Consider the following 19,575-nt stretch of genomic DNA (forward strand, 5'->3'; position numbering starts at 1 on the left):
CAGCTACAGCCCTCAGCGTGTGATGCTGGAGCGCCAACCAGCTGCTGTGTATGTGGGCAACCCCTTCATGGAGAAATCCTGCTAATGCCCCTGCTCAGACATGACTTAATGTGCTGGAGCACACACCATCTCTCCAGTCTTCCAAGGGCTGAGGACATCGCTCCCTGGTCCGCACTCCTGGAAAGAAGACCCTCATGGTGTCTGTCCCTCCAAGAGGCAGCCCAAGACACGGACTGTAACAGGAAGCCAGAGAGAGGCAGGTTGGTGGAATTTGGAAGACACTGGGGGCTCCTCTCAACAGTTCACTAAAAAATGAAAGTGGAACGGTTTAGGAAATAGCAGGTCGCCCAAGCTTTTCTTGCCACCAGGTCCATTGTTGCCAGGTCCTCCTTTCTCTTTGTTAGCAACCAGTGGACACAGATACCTGGATCAGCCTCCAGGCCTCGCAGGGACTCAGAGGAACTTGAGAAGAGACGGCCGGCGGCAGGCAGTCTCATTACCTCACTCTCTGTCCTTATTTCCGACTCCCCTCGCAGCTGGATCCTCTCACCCTGTCCCCTGGCTGAGAAGCTATGTCCGGATCTTTATCACAAGAAGGGACTTCCTCTCCATCACCAATGAGGAAGAACTGAGGATCCCAGAAAGGAAAGCATCCCCCCAAAGATGGAAGGATTTCTCCTACAATGTGAGTCAGTCTGTCCAGAAGCAGGACCCTCTCAGGGACGGGACTTTAGGCTGTGAGGCCCTATTTCTTTAAGAGCCACTTGAATGTGCCAAGCCTGTCCACCAGCACTCTTTAACAAAGGGACGATAAGAGTTTAATGGGCTGATTGCCCTGGAACCTATTCTGAAAAGAAAATACACAGATCAGTGAACGATACCCTGTGATGTGAAGTTTTCCAAAAACTGGGCCTGCTTCTTTTTTAAAGTCCTATGTATGACCTCACCGTTCATTATGCAAGTCCCTAAATATGCATCCTGGCACATTTTTCTTCTTGTTTTATTTCTAGAGAGCAGGTATCTTTCTTATTTGGGAAATTGTTTATTGAGGAATGCAATAATTTCTATGAACATGCATTTTGTTCTACTTATTTATATTATAGGAAAGGGAGAAAGGGTCCCTGACTTCTCAAGGACCGTTTTTCTTGTTGCCACCACCCAAAGAGGCAACATGGGGGAAACACAGCAAACACAGGCCTGGGTATCAGCAGATCTGGGCTGTAGGCTGAACCCCACGTGGAAGAGCGGGAGAACCACAGCTGGCAGCCAGCTCCCCGCTGCTTCCCACTCGGGCTCTTCATTTCCTTATCCTGCTTGGTGCCCAGACTCTATGATAACCCACCTCCCTGAACTTGGAGCACTGACCATGAGTGTCTTCACCACCAGCCACTTCAAGGGCCGACGTAGAGAGGGGAGGTGTGGCTGAGCAAGAACTAAGGGTGTGCAAACCCACATCCTGCCCCAGGCCACCAAGAACAAGCAAGAAGGAGTCAGGCCCTACTGTGTGGACCATTGTTTTCCCTACCCAGAATTCACCTCCTCCTCTTCTTCATCAGAGAAATGATAAAGATTCCACTCTCGGTCCATGTGGTCTGGGAGAGCCGACTTGCCTCAGCTCCAAGGGAGGCGTGAAGCCCAGGCTTCAGCCCACACGCCCATCCCGACCAGCTGGCCACAATGACTGGTTTGGGAATAGGCACTGGACCCAAGATTGCCAATGAGAGTGAAGCTCAGGACTTTGGTCGGATTCTGTCGCCAGGGTTACATGGGTGATGGTGCTTGCAGCTGTGGGCAGCCATTTTATTACATCTCGAGAAAAACCTGCCCAGAATGGAGCCAAAGGAAAGCAGAGCTGAGAGATGGCCACAGACAGGATTCCATTACATCACTTGCATCTCTGAGACCAGTACTAATCCTGGACTTTTCACGTATGTGAGTCAAGACATTTCTGTATTGCTCAAGACACTTTGGGTCAAGTTTCTGTGATATGCAATGAAAGGGGTTCTGACAGGTATGTCCATAAACCTGTGACATTCCTTGCATCTTGGACAGTTCACATTGCTTTAAATTCAGTTAGAGAATAGGATCAGGAGTGTTTGTATAGCGCTAGTCACCAATACAGGACTTCAATACAGGACTCTCCCAAATAGATAGGAGACCCCATTCTGACTTTTCCAAATAGTGATATATTAACTACTGATCTAGAGTTCACGTTCCTCTGTGGACATCTGCTCAGCCTCTCTGATTTATTAAATCGTTAAAAGCTTTTCTTATGTTGGACCCAGATCTAAACCTGTGGTATCGCTGTCAGCACTTTGTTTCTGGAGCAAAGCAGAGGCTGCTCCCCAGACTGGCTCCCCTCCTGAGTTCTGCATACCCACCACTCTCTCTGCCTGAGGGGGACCCCTGACTTCTGTAGTCCACGTTTCCACCTCAAAATCGTGGCTTATTACTTCTAGGCTTGTCTCTGTCTATTACTGATATCTTTTGTCGTTTTGATTTCTTCTGTCCCTGAGTTTAATAATATTGTTTAGTAATGCTTAATAATCATGTTTCTTGTCTTTCTGTCCCTTTCGTCACAATTCCTACCGCAACCACCATGGGTTATGCCCTTATGTCTAACTGTCGCAATAATCTAGCATGTTTATTTTTTCTATCCTGTGACTCCCCTCTCATTCCACGGCTGCCAGATTAATCTCTTTAAAACGCAGTGCAGGTCATACCCTCCCTTAGAACCTACTTTATCCTTCTCCTCCTTACCAAATTAACTAACCCTAACATTCAAAGCTCTCTCTTCTTGTGCTCCCACCCTCCCCGATATTTGTAATCTTACTTCCCACCAAGCCCCAACCCTTGACACTCCAGGAAGTGCCCACTTGCTTGTCGCTGCCCGGTGGAGCTGCCTCGTGCAATCCTGCCCACGGCCTCTGCGGCCTCCATTCTCTCTCCTTTCCCCTGATTACAGTCCAGTCTTTCACACCTAACTCAACGCCTCCTTGCCTCACCAGTCAGAATTATCCTGGTGCACCCACGGCAAACACCACCTAATTGGCATTTGGTTACACACTCATTTCTATTAGAATTTAAATTATTACGTCTGTGAGTGTTTCCAAGTAGATGGCAAGTCACATGGGGCAAGTCCAGCGTTCTCATCCTTTTTCATGGATGAGAACAGCCCAGGGCTCTAGATGTGGGCTAATGTATATCCATGGATGGGTTGTATGTTTTCCCAAATGGGCGAGCCTACAAAAAAAGGGCAAGAATAGAGACATTCCTGCTGAATGCTCAAGCATGTTTGCATGAAACCGAATCTTAAAATCCCCAAATTAAAATAACCATGGAGAGATTTTTAGATAGCCAGATGTTTATTATCATTGGGAGGGACACAGCCTCTCTTACATGTTTTTTCACATAACCCAGGTCTTTGTCTTCTTTTAAAATGGTTTTTCTTTACTATGGCTCAAAATTTCCGATTTAAGTTCAGAAATTACACTACAGACATTTAAGTCTTTCAACCTCAAACTTGGTGGTGAGGTGGGCAGGTGGCCGGGTTTTAGGCAGTTATCGCCAAACAACATGAAGGAGAATGTCTGACTGAAACCGAGCTGACCGATGTTTCTCCATGTTTTAGTTCCAAATCAGGTGGACTCCGCCACACGTACCTGAGGGCACGAATGCAGCTTTTGATGGAAAGTCCTGAGAGTCACACCCGAGGAAGGTGAGATAAATAAGGTTCTGGTGCAAACCCAATACATAGTGTGTGAAAAGGAGACAGACTGAGGAAGTGCCAAAACCCCGAACGTCAAGAGGTCTGCATTTTAGGAGCAAAAAACTTCCACTGTTTTATTGGGACTGAACTCATGGTAGGACCTCGAGTAACTACAGAATTCAGAGGCGGGAGAGAAAATAATGGTCACCCTGAGAAGCAGTTGTGAATGGTTGGGAGGAGCTAGATTCTGACGACTCCCAATCAGCCGGAACTGCCACAGACAAGGGAAAGGATGGCAGCTGCCCGCTACCTTTTCAGAGTCATGAGTCAGGCTCTCCGTAAGTCGGTCAATCTGGAACCTACCCCTCCTGCAAGTCCCCATTCAAGCACCCCTCCATCTCGAGGCTTGTCCCCCCCAGCCTGCACCATTCTCGCTCGTGCTTAACTCAGTGGTCACATCTGTACCTTCCCTTAGCACTTAACGTATGTGTGTGTGTGATTGTCGTTTGCAATCCATTATTGTATACGTCTGGAGAGGCACAAAGCCCATGCAAATAGGATTCAACATTTGCTGAGTTGTGACTACGTGAAAATGGAGTTAGAAATTGCAGGGAATATTGATGAGATGAGCAGGTGCTGGAACACCAGCACAATGAGGGAAATTGCATTCCTTCTCGTACCTTCCCCTGACTGTTCTTGTGAGTCCCCCGGGTCGGGGGGGCTCGCAGGCTCCCGGGGGTGGTATAGGCCAGGGACAGGCTGAGCTTTGTGCTGGGCACCTGGGGCCTGCTCTGGGCTGCGGGCGTGCTTCTGAGGAGGTTTTCAGAGCTAGGAGTTTTCAGAGCATACTCCTCAAGGCAGAGTATGCTGCATGTGCATGTTAGCTCTGGCATGGAAGGGTGGGTACCACCTGGAAACCATGTGGCGGGGGGCGGGAAGGGGAGGGAAAGAAGAGCATTGTTAAGTACGGTGGCAGGTTCCTCTGCTTCTTCCTTGTAACAAAACTCCAATTTTGTCTAAGTGTCACAGGCCCTCTGGGCAGCCTGGACCACGTCCCAGGCCCAGGGCGACTCCCAGCTGGTCAGAGGCAGTCAGGGGGACTGCTCTCGGCCACGACTGCTTCGGGCATGAACACAGTGCGGTTCTGGCCCATACGCTGAGGGGAAAGTCTGCTGGGGAACTCGTGACAAAGGTGTTATTCATGCCTGAAAAAGGATGCTATGAGGCGAAGCTTCCTTTTCTCTCCTTTGGATGTGACTCTGTGGGGATGTGATGCTTGGCGCCACTGCAGCTTTCTTGTAATCCTGAGGGGACATGGTTGAGGTTGTCCCGAGGATGGCGAGTAGCAAGACGGGAAGTGCCTGGGTCCTGAACTAATTCTGGAGATGCCTCAATTCTACACTTCTTTTACCACATTTCATTAATTTTGATATATACCAGGGGTGCCAAAAACATGTATACACATGACTTATATTCCTCTTTTGTTATTGGCATATATTGAGTATTACAATTTTAATACAGTTTTTTCCTTTCTTAAAACGTGTATACATTTTTTGGCCCCCTGTGTATATGTATGTATATAATATATGTGTGATATATTATATATATTACGTTTTAACATTTCTAAAATTAGGATGCATATTTTATGGTATGTAAATTACATTGGTAACATTTCTTCCTTTCTCGGTGGAACTTAAATCATTGGGTGTTTACAAAAGACTGCATCCAAGATTTGATGAAACGTGGGATTCCTTACTGCTATCCGTCGTGTACTAGGTTTTCTGTTACTTTTCTCTAAAAGTTTCCTCCCTGATACGGCTGCTCTCCTCACAGGACGGGGCGGTGTGGGAAGGGCGTTTGGAAGAGAAGGTAACACAGCTGGGAGCAGCCTTTCCTGAGGACAGGTTGGCTCTGACGGGGGCCTGGAGTCCGGTCCCCCCTGGGAAGCAGCTCTGCTCTTCTTGGGGTTTGGAGCAATGATCTGTGCAGGATCCTGCTTCTCCCCCGGCACAGAGATGGCCGCGCGCCACCGATGCGTGCGCTATAGCTGGCACGCATCTATAACGGCCAGTCCCGTGGGGCCAGCACCTAGACTGGCAAGGCCCTTGGACTTTTTGCTGCCTAGAGTCCAGGCGCACTTAGCTGCAGAATGAGAGCAGGCAGCAGCAGCAGATGAGAAGTAGATGAGGGGAGAACGCGCAGCCCCTGCTTATCACAGCGTTGCAGAATTGGAGGCTGCACCCTGCTCCACACTCCTCGTCCCTCTCCTGGGGGGGTTATTGCCCCTCGTCCACCCACTGAGGCCTCTTCCCTAGGGCAGCCCTGCCTTCCCCACCCTCGCTTCCTCCTGCTCCCTCCCTCCCTGCCATCCGTCCCCTGCCCTCCTAGACCCCTAGTCACGGAGGGGCTGAGATCAGCACCTCTAAACCTTGAGATGTCCCTTCACTTTGAATTATGTTTTCCTCATAGACCTTTTAAAATACAAGACCACAGAATAAAGCCCTGACTCTGCAGGGCCCCAGTTACGCAGATGGATGAGTGAATAACCAACTTTGTGGTGACTCGCTTATTTTGGGCTTCTTTTCATGAAGCGGCTGAGAGAAGCGCCATGGGCCAGCCTTCCCACACGGGTCTCCCTTGACTTTGGAGAGCAGATGGATGAACCATGGGAGGGGCAGGCAGGGGACGGGTGGCAGGGCCCTCTCCTGCCTGGACCACATCCTCCCCCCACCCAGGGCCAGGTGGCGTCTCAGGAGTGGCAGGCTTCTCCTCTGACCTTGCTCTCTGTCCTGCCCATCCAAGCCTCTGGGGCAGCCCTGGCTAAAGCTTAGAGAAGCTGACATCACTCACCCACGTAGAAATACTCTGGGGACTTGTCCTCTGATGAGAAATCCTTCATGCTGCCTCCGAACCGAAACCATAGTCCAAAGGCAATGACAGCCGACCCTGCCAGCTGAAAGGTCAAAAACACAGCTTTACAATGACGGCAGGGGAACGTGTGCACAGCCCTGGAGTGGGGGGGAGGGGCGGCTGGGATGCTGAGGTCTGGAAGGGCATAGCACATTTCATGGTGGGGGGTGCGAAATGAAGTGCTCAGAGCCCCTCTAAGTCCCTGATGTGATGCTAAAACTGGAGTTTCCTAATTCCAAGCTCAGAGCTCTTCCCATTCCCCCGGGCTGCCCTGGGCTATGGGAGGTGTCCCACAAAGAACTTTCCAGTAGCAGTTGCCCTGGAAGGCATCTGTGCCCTGCCTTTCTCTCCCTTGCTGGGCACGCTGGACCACCTAACCACAGCGAGAGGAAACTGTGTTTCAGTCACCCAGGTCACCAAGTGCAGGATGAATGCCAAGACCTGGGGGAAACCCGCTTTGCTAAATTCGAAGAAAACACCCCAGCCTCAGACCTGCCCACACCTCGTGTGTGCTCAGTGCCTGGTGAGGAAGCAGTTTTAGAGGCGTCTGTCCGGAGCCCTTTCTACCCCACGCCTCCAGTCACTACACTGCCTGCTGCCTGGGGATGGCTTTGCAAGCAGGGAGGGAGTTTGGCCCGTTTTTTTTTTTTTTTCTCCTCTTTTTTTTTTTTTGGTTGCTATTTCGAGTTTCCATGGAAAGTGAGAGAGGAAAAAATAATTTTCTGAAGAAGCACGGTTTGTGTGCCGTGTGGCTCATGGAGAGACTGAGTGGCTGGCGCAGGCAGCGGCGAGGCAGGCTGGCAGCTGGTAGAGTCATCGCCTGCTTCCTCTCTGCCACCCTGAGGGCCCTCGTGAGGCCCTGCACCAAAGCTGGACGGCTTTCCTGCCATCGCAGGACTGTCCCAACTGCCCACCATCGGGCTCCAGCCCCAGCATCTTCGCTCTCCAGAAACACCCATCTTGAATGTCATGGCATCAGTCAGTCCACAGATGTTCACTGGGCACCTTCTGGGCTCAGGGCAGCCGGGGAAAGGAAGCAGAGATGTAAAAATAGCCCCCCGGTTCTGCCAACCCCTCCGTGAGTGCTGGGCTGCCCTGGCCTTTCAACAGATGGTGCACAGTTTAGGGGCTGCTCCTGCCCCAACAGGAAGACGAGAGGACGGAGAGGGAGGTGAGGTTTAACAAGGAAAAATTATATCCAAGTCAGGGTCAGGCAGAGCCCGTGTACACCGGACCCTTCTCTCTGCAGGGCTCTTTGTAAAGACAGAGCTACCCTTTGGGGCTCCCTGGTGGATTCCTATGAAGACTTTACCCTTCACCCCCAGCGATCCCCTCAAGGCCAAGTCCCTCTGTGCCCAGCTCTTGTAGAAGAGCGGCATGACTTCAGGCAGGAGGAGCTGCAGGGCAGAGTTCTACCAGCTGGACTCTCGTGTGGCATAACTCAAAGTTTCCAGGACTTAGAGGAAAGCACTAATTGGATAATGTGAGGGACAGCTAACGGAACTGGGCTCAACCAGCTTTAAAAGATTTCTGCATTTTTAAAAAGGGTAGCGTGGCACGGAAAAAATACTGAAAGAAGTCATGCTAAAACACTGACCATAGTTATCTTGGAAGGTGGGATTGCAGGCGTCTCTTTCCACTTATTTTCTAAGTGTTCTGCATTGAGCATATAGCCTTACTCATACATGTTTAAAAAGTTGGTTTTTTAAAAGCATGATAGGGTAGTTTGTTGCATCCAGAAACAATGAGGAGCGTGTTTTTGAGCCCTGATTTAGTTTTGGGGGAAACCAGCTTCAAGGTCTTTGCTGTGTCAGGTACAGGAAAGAGAGCGATGCCCTTGGGGAACCACCATCCTAGGGGCACCCAAGGCTGCCGGGGACACATGTGCCCCGCAGAGCCTCACAGGCGACCCTGCCCCCTCGCCTCTGCAGTGACTTGATGGAAAGATAGTTTCCAAATTCAAAATGAAATCTATTGACAGAGGCGGCAGGCCAAGGCCTGCAGCCACGGAGCAGACTGGGGGAGGTGGCTGTCCCAGGGACACCCTACCACGCAGCCACATTTTTGGCATCTCTGGACACAAAGTCTAATTTATAGCTGTCTGGGATCATCCTCCCAGACGGAATACATTTGTCCGCTGCTGGCACAGATGTGTTTGATGCATAATGGAAAATTAAAAGAGCGGTTGCAATTTAAAGCCACGGGGCAATGAGAAAAAAATCTTCACTTGCTCATCCACACCCCGCCCTGACCCCTCCTACCCCAAACCACACGGGTTTCCTCTTGAGTCAAGGAAACTGTGGCTGAGCTGAGTGTCATCACTGTGTGGAGGGAATCCTCCGTGGCTGCAGCCGCTCCCACAGCAGAGGACACAGTGGCTGAGGTCCCGGCCAGCCACCTGTGACCAGAGTGATCGCGTCTGTGGAAAGTGGCATCCACAGAGACCATGGGTCCCTTTTAACTCTCCGTTCCTGTAAGGCTCCTGGATTACTCTGCGTTCACTAGACTTCGGTTATCTATCATATTCTGGTCATTGCTTGGAAAAAAAAAAAAAAGCACACTAATTCCAGGCCAGTCAGGAACAAAGTAAGCAAGTCCAGTGTTATTAAATCCCGTTGCTCTGCGCATCCTGTACCAAGGCAGACACGGTTCACCGAGTGACCTGAGGGAAGCCTTCTAGCTCCTAGAATCCTACATTTTAACCTTTCTAGATCAACCTCCCTTCCCCCAACACTCTCTCTCTTCTTGTTCATCTCAGCCACTCTTTTGTATTCAGACACAATACTGCATCTCAGCAAGGTCAGAACAAATAAGGAAGAGGCTGCCCTTTTTTTTTTTTTTTTATTTTGGTCCCTTTCCTTCTCTTGTCACCACCCTCATCTCCTTTCACTTCCTCCCTGTCCTTCAGGGAGTCACCTGTGGTCCCAGTCAGGTACTGTGCTAGGTATTAGGGAAACAATGATGAAAAGACACGACGCTCAGTCCAACTTGGAAAATATATATATAATCCCACAAACTAATAAATGCAATATAATGCAGGAAGCGTGCTCAATGGAAGAGCGCCATACTGCCCAGGGGTCAGAGCAAAGTGTGACAGCCAGTGTTCAGCACAAGACATTCCATTGCGATTTACTTCTTGAAGAATGAGTTAGAAGTCACCGAGCAGGGAAAGACTGGAGGGAGGAATGAACGCCAGGCAGAGGGAACAGTGTGGGGAAGGGCTTTGCTTCCTGGAACGCTGTGTTGGGGGCAGGAGAGAGGAGTCTGGGGCAGATCAGAGTGTGGGGCTCAAAGGGCGAGTTGGGGCCAACCATGGCTCACGGTTCCCACTTAGCTTGCTACCGTTTTGGAAAGCCCATGGCAGGGCCTGGAGGGGAGGAGAGAAGGGCGCCGCTCATTTTAATGGTGACAGTCAAGAGCGTGAGTGCTGCCTGATGCCAGACAGGAGACAGGGATAAAGCCCTGAGTGGCTGAAGGCCGGGGGGGATGCTGGGAGTGGGTGTGGTGAGGAAGGAGGCAGTCTGCTGATGAAGGAACACGGCCGCGGGCTGCTCTGCTCCTAGGACTGGTACCAAGCCCCATGCCTCTGGCATCATTCTCACTAGAAATGATGTTTTTCTAGGAACGGACTTTTCCAGATAAAAAGCATGAGGTGGGCTTTGATGTTAATCATTTAATAAATATGTATTGAGCATCTCGTGTGAACCAGACGCCAAGGATTCATAAATAATGATGATCCAGTTCCTTCTCCCAAGGATCTCAGGGACTCATGGAGAAACTGACCCCATTGGATGGTCCAGGAAGGACCCGACCCTGCAGGTAAGAATTCCATCACAGAACCAGCCCACCAGAACATACCGGATCTCATTCTTTGTGTCACCATTTCTGAGTACCAACTGTGTGTTAGGCACTCAGAGAATGTGATGAAACAGGATTTTAAGGGCAAAAGTGTGCCCACTATTTAAAAAGAGGAAAGAAGTAAAATAGAAAAAAAAAACAGATGAAAGATATCAGTGAAAGGAACAGTGACATATAGCTACATCATTAAACGGGATCACCAGATACATTTATATCATGCATTTTCATGGGCAAGTTATTTCAGTAGCTAACTATGTAGGACACAAAGTTGCAAAATGTAACTATATATCTTTAGAGAAGACAGTTTGTACTGTAAAACTAAAGTAGCAGAAAAGATGGTTACAGACCTAATTAGAAAGCATTGAAAGCAAAGTGGATACACACAAAGTTTCCCGTAAGAAATGGCTGCCAGAAACACATCGCTTAGCAAGAAGCAGAACTTGTTAATGGATTTCAATTTTATTTTACTGTATTTATTTCCATTTCCCTGGGATTGCTGGTGAAATGTCCTATCTTGAGGACGTATTTTTTCACTTAAAAAAAAGCTTCATAGATCACACACACACACGGTTCTTAGGATGGCACTAAGTTGGAGGGAGTGCGGAGCTGAGATGCAAAACTGCAAAGATCACTGCTCAGACCTGGGTCCCCGAGTCCGCCCAGCTTCCCACCACCTGTACCCAATCTCCCTAGAGGAGGCTGATCACAAAGGTCAAATACAAGCTACTCTGCTATCTGATGCTAAGCATGGCCGAAAGCCCCCCTTTGGGTAAAAAGTGTCCCATGGGGAAGTTCTTTTACCTAGATGGGAGACAAAATTCATTGTCATCAGATACTCTCACTACACAGTTTCAGTTCCTTCTTCCACTTGGGGACCTCTGCTCTGGCTTAGGAAGCTCTCTTCCCCTCCCTGTCCACCTAGCTCACACCCAATCACAGCTCTCAGCTCTGATGTCATTTCCTCTGGGACGACTCCCCTGACCAAGGTATGTCCTTTCCTTCATGTCTCTTATAACCATTTCTATTTAAATGTTTCCGTAATTTTTTTTTTGTTTGTTTTAAATCAGGGCCTGAGCTGCGTGAGGGCAGGGACAGGGTCTGTGTTGCTGTGTCCTAAGCACGTACCCCTCTGCCATGCAGAGTGAGTTCCCAACAGACATCTGTTAAATGAATGAGTGGAGGGGCTTCACAAAGGTACCATTTAGGTTGTGCTATGGACTGAATTATAACCCCCTCCATCCAAATATTGAAGCCCTACTCCCCCCGCAATGTGATGGTATTTAGAGGTGGGGCCATTGCGAGATGATTAGGTTTAGATGAGGTCATGGGGGTGGGGCCCACTTGATGGGATTAGAGCCCTCCTAAGAAAAAACACCAGAGATTTCCCTCTCTCTCTCTCCTTTCCTCCCTCCCTCCCTCCCTCTGCCATGTGAGGACACAGAGAGAAGGTGGCCATCTGCAAGCCACGAGGAGCGCCCTCACTGAGAACCGAATTGGCTGGCTGGCACCTTGACCTTGGACTTCCCAGCCTTCAGAACTGTGAGAAGGAAATTCCTGCCATTTAAGCCACCCAGTCTATGGTATTTAGTTATGGCCACCTGACCTGACAGGAGCAATTCTGAGCAACCGCCCTCCCAGCCCTCCAAGGGACGACTTTGCAAAGTACTATTTTCCAATTCATTTGCACCTAGAAAAACACACTGTGCAGACACCTCAGAAGGCACCGTGTGAACACACGGCTGAATATACTCAGTGAAACACTTTCCCATAGAAAAACAAAGCAAAACAAAACTAGAGCTGTAGTATCAGTTCTGTTTTCCTAAGCCTGCGGGCATGTGTGCTATGCATCATGCATAACACAAAGGAGAGATCTATACATGCCTTTCACAGGCAGGAGCATATGGACACTTAATGCGATTATAGTCACACTCACACACACACACCCACACACACACACCCCCCACTGCACTCGAATGAAAGGAGCAAAATCAATTCTGTAGTCTCACTTCTCCAGGGTGAGTACCATGTGTACACACGACCCAACTCATGTGCAATTCTCTTCTTTGGGATGAAGTCACACAGAGTTGGAAATGACACTTCAACCTTACAGGTTTCATTAAAAGCTTTTAAGCTAATACTTGCTCTTGGCGGCAGTTCTCACCCAGATGGGATCACATAACGAGCTGTCACAACTCTCGATATGACTGCAAACCGCATTATGAGACCATGCGAGTAATGGAGTGTCATCCTTTTAACAGGCAAAAGGCAGAAGCACTTCGCTCTGGAAGACGATGCTGATTTCCTTGAAGAAGAAAGGCAGCTCCCGACATTTGCTTCCTAGCACGCAGTGAAGCAAGGTGAGGATTCAGATAGCGCTTTCTCAAAATCAAGGATTTTGTCACTAATTCAAGAGCCGAATGCCATCTGACCTCGGTGTGACAAGCTCCGAGGAGCCTCGTGGTCTCAACCTCAGGACCAGGTGAGGAGGAATTGGGGGCAGGACCCTGGCAGCGTATGATGCGGTTAGTTTGGAAATGTTAGAGACCAGTGTTTCCGACTCCCCCTATTATTTTTCCTCATAATGATTTCTTAAGAACAAGCTCATGCTAAGAAATTCCTGAAAGACTTCCTTCAGGTGAGGATATATCTTACAATCAATCAATGCTTAGCTCTCTGCACTGGTGGAAGGCTTCTGCGTTCCAAGCCGTGACAGAATCGGGAATGTTCTATTTATCTTGGAAAGAACGCTGGGCTCTATATTTGTGCCAAGCACAGCTCCTTCTGTTTACGTTGTTGTCAAGTTAACTTGCTTGGATCAAGTGACATAGCTGGGGGCAGCATAGAGGTGCTGGGGGCAGGAGAGGGTACCAAGCTCAGCGGAAGGAAACTAACTTGATGAAAAGCTTGCTCTGCATGATCAACCAGATAACTACAAACCGTGGGGAGTACGTTGTTTCAATTCCGTGGTCAGACAGAATTCCTTTCTCTAAAGAAAGGAGGAGGGGATATCAACGAGAAATAGGAGAAAGATGATGTCTGTATAGTTTTCTTTATACACCGAACAATTGTCACAGACTGCTGGCTAAAGCCTCCAGTAAGCAGATGGCTTTAAGCTAAGATCAAATACATAGAGAACTCAACCGCAATCCTCTAAGTTACCGGAGAGTCTTACACCCAATGTCTGCCTTCCTTCAGCTGGGGGAGGAGCTTCAGGACAAAAATGCTCTTTTCTGGTTCTCTGCACTTCCTCCTTGCAGCTGGCTCTTAGCCTGGCTTGCCCTCTGAATAAACACTTACCTTAGGGCTAGACTGACAACTGTGACATCTCATCCATATCGAGCTTCTATCAACAAAGACAGGACATTAAACAATATTTTATAGCCTAATGTTTTTCAAGGTAGTCTGTGAGACCTAGCCTTGAGCAGATAAACAGGATTCTTAAACATGAATCAATACACTGATCTTCACCTAGTTTGCGTTGTTAACAGAGAAACAGTGAGAGAGAAAAAATGTTTCGGGTAGAACTCAGATTAGATTGCAACAAGCCACAACACTTTATTCAAAAGTTAGGTTGGACAGAATCCAGTAGAAATCATGAAAGTCTAGCTTGGTGCTCTAGAGAGATTTTTCTTAACAGCAACTTGAGCAGAAGCTGTTTTGTGGTCATGAAAGCGGGGAGCACCGCGCCATTCCCAGGGGACTGGCCAGATCTGAACATGCGCAGGGGAGCAGGTGGGCTGCCTGGATGAGTGGTAGCGGCTCCCAAGGCCTCCGCTACTGCCCTGCGGGGGCGCTGTGCCAGCCCTGCCCAATTCCCTTGTTTATCAGTTTCCCAGTCACCATTATGATGGGGAGGACAGGGCTTGACACATGTTGTGGAACACGTGCCAACTGCTCTTCCAGAAAAGTTTAACCCTTCCGAGTGTTCAGACTGAATAACGATGCCCTGAGACGGGAAAAATCACAAAAACGTCCTCGTGTACCGCGCTGTGGTGTCCAGGCGTTGTAGTGGATAAAAACGGGGGGCTCTAGGCATCCCGGGTTTCAATCAGGCACTGCCACTTACTAGTGTGACACCTTGGGCAAGTCACTTAACCTCTCTGACCCTCAGATTCCTCAGCTGCAGAGCGGAGGTCCTACTAGCACCTCCGTAAGTGTCTCTTTGCACCTGTGTTTCTGGAATGCATCAAGAACTCAATCCACAACTGGATATAATCTCCCGGGTCACAGACGTCACATTTTCCAAGCTAGGAACACTTCTCAGGCATTCTGTTCCCATGCCCTGAGAAGTTAATGCAGTGACAGGAACTCAGGGTTTAAAACCAGAAGACCTGGCTGTGAATCCCTAGCTTCGCTCCTCCCTGACTCTTTGATCTCAGACATACCGTGCCTGACTTTCAGCTGCCCCTTCTGTAAAATGAGGACAATTATATTATTCCACGGGATTGCCGTGATTCATGATCAAGTGGGATAATGCATGTGAAAGCATTTTGTACATGAAAACATCATACGAATGTTAGTGAGCATTATTACTTTTGTTCCCAATTAAATCCACAGAGCATGAAGGTGGCCTGACTTGTTCGAGGTGACTGGTCCTCATCTGGGAGCTGTGCTCTCAGCCCACCCGATATTCTCATCTCACCGGCCTCTCTCTCAGTTCCTCTCCTTAGTTCCTTAGCGGCTGTGACAGGTGGTGTTTCGGGGGTCAGTACAGTACCACTGGCTTCAGGAGAGCAGCCCTGTTTTGATATTAACTGTCAGCTTTAAGGTGGGGGATAAAGGTTACGTTCTCTTTTTGTCACACAGGATTGGAGACCCAAACATCCTGCATGGATGATGTTCTAGAATAACACAGTAAAATGCAGTGGACAATGCACAGGTGGCCATGTGGTAATTCTAGAAACCACCAAGTCTTAATGTAAAAAAAAAAAAGGAAGAAAGTCTTAAAACACTGTTGGTAAAGTGGTGACTGGAATGAAGAGAACTGCCACAGGGAAGCCAGGGGAACGGGCCAGGAGGAAGGGCACGCCTTGGAAACGAGAGCCCCTGGTCGGCGTTCCACCTCTGCAGACCACAGCTAAACCAGGGGTTCCCAAAGTGGGCGCCCTAGACCAGCAGCATGAGAGTGACCTGGGGCTTGTTAGACATGCAGACCCACGGCGTCACAATACATATACGAGCATGCAAACCAGGTCTCTAGGTGATTCGTACTCACATTAAAGGGCGAGAGGCACTGACCACCAAAGGTTTTCCCATCGCCACCCACTGGCTTCCCCTGGGCAGCACAGAAGCAGGGCAGGGGACAGACACACAGTTCCTGGGCTGGGGTGAGTGCACACGTTATCTGCCATGCCACTGACCACTGCACCTCTTCTACGTGCTGAGGGGAGGAGGCTACCAGCACAGCACTCCCTGCCCTCACGGGGCAAAGACATTAGAGAGAGAAAGGCACAAGTGCCTCAAGGTCAAGGACTGTGTCTTAATCATTTAGAATGCTCAGCACTTAGCTGGGGCACACAGTAGGTGGTCCATACATGTTTGCTGACTGACTAACTGCTGAGGAAGGAATCTCTTCTTTGGACTCCATGCCCTTGATAAGCTATAAGACTCCTGCCACGTTGCTTGGTCGGCTGGACCTAGGATACCTGTTTCCTACTTCTTACCTTTACAAACCTCTTGGATTCTCCTTTCCCACCTGTACGTCTAGTGTTTAAGTACTACAACCCCTAATATGTCCTGTTACTGAGTATTTACTATGCCCATGTGCCATACTTACTACTTTACAGATATGTACTCATCTTCACAAAGATCATAGATTGATGTTGGCACTTGATTATATCCATTTTATGGATGAGAAAACTGAGGCTCAAAGAGGTTAAATGACTTACTAGGGTTCCTTAGTTATAAATAGTACAGCCAGGAACAACCCCAGGCAGTGCGATGCCAGGGTCCACCTTCCAGGCTCTGAATTCCTGGATAAGAACTGCCACACCGCCTGGACCTGTCCCAGGTCAACCAGAGGACTGGAACTAGAGCTTCAGCCTCTGGAAACTCACACCTACCAGCAACACTAGGCCACTCTCGTCCACATTAGGGGAGGCTGACCCCTGCTGCTCCCTTCCCCCCTTGACAGAAATCAGAAATGGAGACCATCCTACAACAAGGCTGAAGAAATTCCTACCTGCCTTCTGGGGTGGTCTAGCTTTTGGGTGGATCCCAAAAGATACTTTCTTCAGCTATTTTTTTTTAACCAGTCTTTCTGACAGGGTAGCTCTGAAGTTATTGTTTGAAATAAATTTGGGAAAGAGGAGAAGGCAGCCTCTGTAAGCTTCAGTAGAGCCAAACATCTTTCCCTCCCAAGCCCGCATGACACCGTCTTTCCTAAAAGCACCTGTCAGACATCACCAGGTGAAACCCCAAAGCAGAATTAATAATAGTGAGAAGGAAAGGAGAGCGACTTCAGACAAGCCATATATGGCATCTGATGTTCAACAATGAACAGTCCTGTTTCCTGTTGGTGGGTAGCCCTGAGCAGCTCAGACAGCACAATGATAGGAAAACGCTGAGCATACAACAGTGAACCAAGGAATAAACAGCGCGCAGGGCTTTCTCTAAATCAACATATGTGGCTTGGTGGATTGTGGTGGTTTATTTATATTGCTATGCAACGGAGAGAAAATAAAGGTGATTTCAGTGAAAGGCATGGGGATATGCCATGCTCTCTGATTGTAGTGTCCGAATTCAGATCCAGCAGATGTTGGGAAGGGTGTCAGGTTAGTGTCATGATAACAGAAATTAATTTAGTGGGGTTCATGGCTAGGCTTTACTTTTGGTTTTTGAAATTCAGTGGTGGATACAGCCAGTGGCCCCGGGCCAGGGAGTACTGGGCTGGCTCTGGCAGGACCTAGTTGACTTTTTATAAAATCAAGGGCACAGCCTAAGGAAACTTAAACCAAGCTGCCAGAAGGAGGTTGCAAATCGATTTGTCAAATTGCAGATCACAGAACAGGCCACAGCCCAGCCTCCGTGCCTGCTTGCCTGCTGGTGAGTTCCTGACAGGAAAGGAAGTGTTGTCACAGAGGGGGACCCTTATACTTCAGAAGGGCAGGCACTGCAGGCATCTAAGGGTGTGTGTAAACATACTTGAAGTCTTGGTTAAAGCCTATCTTTCCAGGAAAACTGTACCCCGCCCTCTGCCCCTTCCCCAAACTTCCCACAAACCCCTCCAACCAGGAAAAAACAACTTCAGAAACTAGGGTGGGGCTTTTCTGGTGTCAGGTTCCCTCAGTACAGTGAAGGTAGATATCTAGAGAATGTATCCCAGTCGCTTTCCCCTAAATCATAAGGTACTGTTTCAGTTTGCCCTCTTTCCCTTTGGTTGTGCAAGTACAGACATGGGAAGGCTGCCTGTGACTGTTGCTGTTCCGAGACCCTTGGTGCCCCCCCCGCCCCATGGAACTGGGAGAGAGGAAGGCCCCATATTCCCCTCCTGGGCTCAATCTGTGCAAACACAGAGCAAATCAATAGGTAATGATCAGGAAGAGAGAGGCTCAGTCCTCTAGATAAAGCTGAGGATTGATTATCTGTGTAAATCAGGAAGGCCATTTGTACCAAGCTCTCTAACCTGCACGTTCATTTAGTCATTCTGCAGGTATTTCTTGAGTAGCTCCTACATGCTGGAGATAGCTCCTATATGCTAGACCCTGGAGATAGAACCATGAGCAAAACAGAAAAAAAAAAAATCCCTGCTCTCAGAGTGGCCTAAGTTCTAGTGGGGAAATTGCACAAGTACAAATTGAGAAGATGCTGTGTAGTGACCCTGAATGCAAGACAAGCTGCAAGTCCCGTGGCAAACATATGCATCACTCCCCAAGATGAGGGGACTGGGGAAAGACAGCTAACCTTTACCCAATGCTTCCTCTGTGCCAGGCTCTTAATAATAACATCAGATACTTCCTGTATTTCCTTTCAATCCTCTCAAAAACTCCATTACCCCAATTGTACAGATGAGAAAACAGGCCCAGAAGTCAGGGTAACTTGCTCAAGCACACGCTGCTTGGGAAGTTGGCATTCAAGCCCCATCCCTTTGTCACAGGGTGGTCACAGGTGCCCTTGCTTGGCTCCTCTGCTGGTGGGTGATGTCACCCCCTCACTTTTGCCCTCCTCTATTCCATCTGTCCTTTGAGCCCACTTAAACATCCCGTTCTTCAGGAGAACTGTCCTGACTCCTCACTACTGCTGCGAACCTTTCACTAACCTCCTTCATCAGATCTTGTGTATGAAAGGTCATATCTAGCCCCAATGACTAACATTGTTGGCATACAGACGTCACTTTGTTCCTCCTTCCCTTCCTTACTGTGATTATGGTCAGAAGTGTGAAATTTGTCACTCGATGTTTGGTTTGTTGTTGTTTTATGTGCATTGGTCTGTTTCCTCAACTAGATGAGCAGCTTAGGGAACAGCGTTTTATATTTATAAATTCTATACACTTCTTTACATTTGGACATGTGTACCTCATCTTCATCATGCTCGTTTAATAATTGTTTAACAGTGTGGTTCTCCAACCTGAGCACCAGAATTATCTGGAGAGCTTGTTCAAATAGCTTGTGGGGTCCCTCGCCAGAGCTTCTGATTCTGGAAAGGGGCTGAGAATGTGTGTTTCTGACAAGGTCCCAGATGCTGAAGCTGCTGGCCCAGGCACCACACCTGGAGAACCACAGACTCGGAGTGTCAAATACCATGGTGTTTGGGAGCCAGCAGGCTGAGTTGGAGTCCCACCTCTGCCACTAGCTGTGTGACCTTGGGTGAGTCACCCTCTTTGAGCCACTGTTTCCTGATCTGTAAAAATGGCCATCATAATAGTCTGCACCTCAGGACTGGTGTGAGGATTAGGTGCAATAATGAATGTCCCTTATTCAGCTTAGCACTGTCCCTGACACGTTGAAAACATTCAATAAATGCTTCCTTTTATCCCTGGAAAGGCTGGCACACTGTCAAGCAGTAACAAGGCACTGAATCCAGCCTAAGATTCCCCTCTCAGGCTGATATACCACTTCTTTTGAATTTGTAAGCAGTGAGAGTGAAGGGTGTCACTGAAG

General features: G+C 48.7%; 1 protein-coding gene across 1 annotated transcript in view; it reads right to left on the reverse strand.

The window, feature by feature from the left end:
* TSPAN2 (tetraspanin 2) overlaps positions 1-19,575 on the reverse strand; it is a 40,425-nt gene that overhangs the window by 19,355 nt on the left and 1,495 nt on the right. Inside the window, exon 2 of the mRNA XM_033093669.1 lies at positions 6,560-6,662. Within this exon, the coding sequence (XP_032949560.1) occupies positions 6,560-6,662 (103 nt within the window). The remainder of the gene's footprint in view (positions 1-6,559; positions 6,663-19,575) is intronic.

The sequence above is a fragment of the Rhinolophus ferrumequinum genome, chromosome 22 (assembly GCF_004115265.2).
Source record: "Rhinolophus ferrumequinum isolate MPI-CBG mRhiFer1 chromosome 22, mRhiFer1_v1.p, whole genome shotgun sequence".
Lineage (NCBI taxonomy): Eukaryota > Metazoa > Chordata > Mammalia > Chiroptera > Rhinolophidae > Rhinolophus > Rhinolophus ferrumequinum.